The following is a 3,463-nucleotide window of genomic DNA, read 5'->3' as shown; positions in this document are numbered from 1 at the left end:
GAAACATGTGTACTCATAAAATTTGATACGTTTTTCTTTTTAAGTTTTCTTGCCCTTAAGTGACAAAAAAGGAGCTGTAAGAATTACAAATAATGAGAATACAAGTATCTATGACAAAAACGAAAGAAAGTGCACAACGAAAAGGGAAGAAGATGATAGCATGAATGCACATATCAAATATAGATTTAGATTGGATTACGTACAAAATAAATCTATACGACGATTTATTACACATGATTAATAAAATTGATGTAATAGAAAAATAAATTTATAATCTAAAAATAACAAAGTTATGTCCGAGACTTTAGAACGAAAGCTACAAACGTAAAAAGGCGATATACTATTCATGATTTGAAACTTGAAAACTACATCGGAGACTCATTAACAAAAGTTAAGGTCATAAACTTTTTAACAAAAAAAAATATATGTAAAACCTAAAAAAGAAGAAACATAAACCAGTGATAAAAGAATCTTAAACAAAGAAATCTAAACCTAAATAAAACATACACGATATTTTTTTCACAAAAAAAGGAACTTAGAATTCTTACCTTATTGTTTAACTTCAATATAGGCATGAACATCTGATCCCAACAAAAATTAAAAGCAGAGTGATCTGAATGTCACCTATAATAGATCAAAAAAATAAAAAATAAAATAGTAATAGTAATATAATGAATAAGGTTACAAACCTAGACGATCTAAAGTCGAGGGAGACATAAGAATCTAAAAAAAACAATGATGTAAAACTTAATGTTTGAATCACCTACTATAAATTTTTAAAAAATAAATACTAACCTCTCGTTAAAATCTATTCAATTTGATCATTCAAGCAAAAAAAATTTACACAAAGGCAATGTAGTAAACCAATTGCAAAAGAAGAGAGAATTAAAATACTAGAACATAAATGCAGTATCTAGAAGTTGAGTTGATCAAGGAGTTCTACAAGACTAAGGGGTCGTTTGATAGAGTGTATAAGAATAATGCAAAATATGGTGTATTAGTAATGCTTGTATTAGCAATACTTGTGTTAGTTATGCTTGTATTTTTCTTATACAATGTTTGGTTCGATATATTAAAATAACACGAATTAAATAATTTCTTAAATTTTATTTTTTTTTACATAATACCCTCAATATAAATGTTGGAAAGGATGCGGAAATTTTTTTGAGGGATAATAGTGTCTTTAAGCATGTTAATGCATGCATTAGATCCATTGTATTACTATGCCATGAATTTTGAGATATTAGTAATACACACCTCAATACACAATAGAGTGTATAAATAATGCAAGCATTAGTTATACATATGGTAAAAAGATATACCAAACAAGATACTATGAATACACATTAAACTAATACATGCATTAACTTTCCAATACATTATACCAAACGACTACTAAGGAATAAAGGAGAAGAGTCCTATTCAGTCAAGGAGAGAGAAACGGCAGCAACGAAGAGTGAAACTACCTGGGAGTCCTATTGAAGATAGAAGAGTACATCAACTAAAGGACTCAATCAGGAGTTGGCTTAAATACAACAAATGACATTCAAGTGTTTCACTCATGCTCTGAAAAGATAGTCAACAATTAGCAAAACAGTTCACTTACTTGAAGAAGAACCTGATCCCTTACTTAGCAAGTCATAGACTTTGTAATAGGTAGGTTCTTGAGTTGTAATGAGTTGTTATTCTAGTCTCAGCGAAGTATAAACTGAGTTAGGAGTTGTGTCTTCAAGTTAGGGAACTCGAAGACTTGGGAACACTTATCTTGGGAAGATTTGTGTTTTGGTAAAAATAGGAGTTAGAAGTTTTAATTTCTAGTTTACAAGAAGTTTTACACCTTTCTTGAGCCGGGCATTTTCCACGTAAAAATACTGTGTTCAAGTTTTACTTTTGTGAACCACGTTAGCTTATTTGTTCCACAGATAGGCAACCAGTAGAGTATAATATTAAAATCAGTAGGGCACGCACTCTAACAATAATTAAGGACCAAGTAAAAGAATAAAACTCGAACTTGTACATAGGTGAATAAAAGATCAATTAAATTATTTGTTAGAGTTTGTGATCCGAATTTATTGATCCGGCCCCAAAAAATCGCGGTGCGACCCATGTTGGTAAAACTATAATAATGAGAATTTTTTGGGATCAGTGGTGGACTCGGGGATTGGACCGGTATGGACATGTATGGTTTTGTGCTTAGGATTTTCTTGTACCGACGTATTATATAAGTGAGATTTAGAGGGTTGGCTTTTGACGGTTTTTCATGTGTTATTGATATTTCGGCTCCTCCTTGTATTCTTCTCTGATATAGTGATTTTTTCTCCTCCTCTGCCCGTGGTTTTTCCCGTCTAGGATTTTCACGTAAAATCCGTGTGTTCTTCTTATTTTCTTTTGTTTACTGTATTGCCTCTTCCTGTTTGATTTCATAACATTATTGACTACGTTTCTCAGTGTACTGATCACATCATTAATGTTGCTCAAATAATTATAAATCATGAATCATATCATATGTGATATATATTACCCCGTTTCTGGATTGATAACAATGCGTTAATTATAACTCACAACAATATTCACTCCTCAAATTCATTTACTACGAAGTTACTAGTTTATTACAAGACTATAAAGCATGCAACTTCCACGTATATATAGGATAACACTAACTAACCAGCCTATCTATATCTATTACACATATTATTCTTGAGAGCCAGATAACTCATACGCCAGGTTATATACTACTCTTAGAAAAACCAAATACTATATTTACTACTTAGTTGTTAACGTAACATTTTATAACATATAAAGACTCAATCGATGTTATAAGAGGACAATCCAGATTCTAGTGCACTAAAGTGAGATGTTATAAGAGGACAATCCAGATTCTAGTGCACTAAAGCTCTCACTGTGAGTGAGGTCCAAGGAAGGGCCAAGATTAGAGAAAAGCTTAATAGGAAGCCTGAAGAGGCAAGTGTTGGTTACTATTCATATACTGAGTAGTAGAAGAGGATGTGATCCTGACTGGACCCTGCTCATCTGCTGGCTTTGGTGGTGGAGTGTGTAGATGATCGTGCTTCCCACCAACTGATGAACTAGTAGTAGTTGGAAGCAAGATGATTAGGACCTCATCATGATCAGGAGTAGTTGTTGTGAGTTGACCAATAATTGGATCATGCTTGGGAGCAGGAGGTGGTAATAAACGACCCTGCCTTCCAACTATTTCTTGCTTGTTTGGTGGAGATGATGCTGGTGGTAAAGTTGTTATGTATGGCTCCCTTCCATACTTACCACTTTCTGCCTTCAACTTCAGCTCATGATGATGATTTCCTGAAGCATCACCTACCATACGTAATTTAAGTTATTAGGTCACAACAATACAAAAGTAATTAAGTGCATGCTAAAGGAGATCAAATACTAACCAAGATTTATTCAATTTGTTTGTCTTGTTTTAAATTGACACAGAGTTTAA

At 32.7% G+C, this 3,463-nt stretch overlaps 1 protein-coding gene across 1 annotated transcript; it reads right to left on the bottom strand.

Annotated features, from left to right (window-relative positions):
- Positions 1 to 2,535: 2,535 nt before the first annotated feature.
- LOC124894895 (hydroxyproline-rich systemin-like) lies at positions 2,536 to 3,433 on the bottom strand. The gene has a single exon (XM_047405388.1). It carries the CDS (start codon positions 3,338 to 3,340, stop codon positions 2,942 to 2,944), a length of 399 nt encoding a protein of 132 aa, XP_047261344.1. The 5' UTR covers positions 3,341 to 3,433; the 3' UTR covers positions 2,536 to 2,941.
- Positions 3,434 to 3,463: the final 30 nt, after the last annotated feature.

This window comes from Capsicum annuum, unplaced genomic scaffold (genome assembly GCF_002878395.1).
Source record: "Capsicum annuum cultivar UCD-10X-F1 unplaced genomic scaffold, UCD10Xv1.1 ctg78171, whole genome shotgun sequence".
Classification (NCBI taxonomy): Eukaryota; Viridiplantae; Streptophyta; class Magnoliopsida; order Solanales; family Solanaceae; genus Capsicum; species Capsicum annuum.
Note: the sequence above shows the minus strand (reverse complement) of the source record. Positions and strands in the feature narration are given on the sequence as shown.

Coding starts and splice junctions, on each gene's coding strand:
- LOC124894895 (XM_047405388.1), bottom strand. CDS start 3,340: ATGGTAGGTGATGCTTCAGGAAATCATCATCATGAGCTGAAGTTGAAG.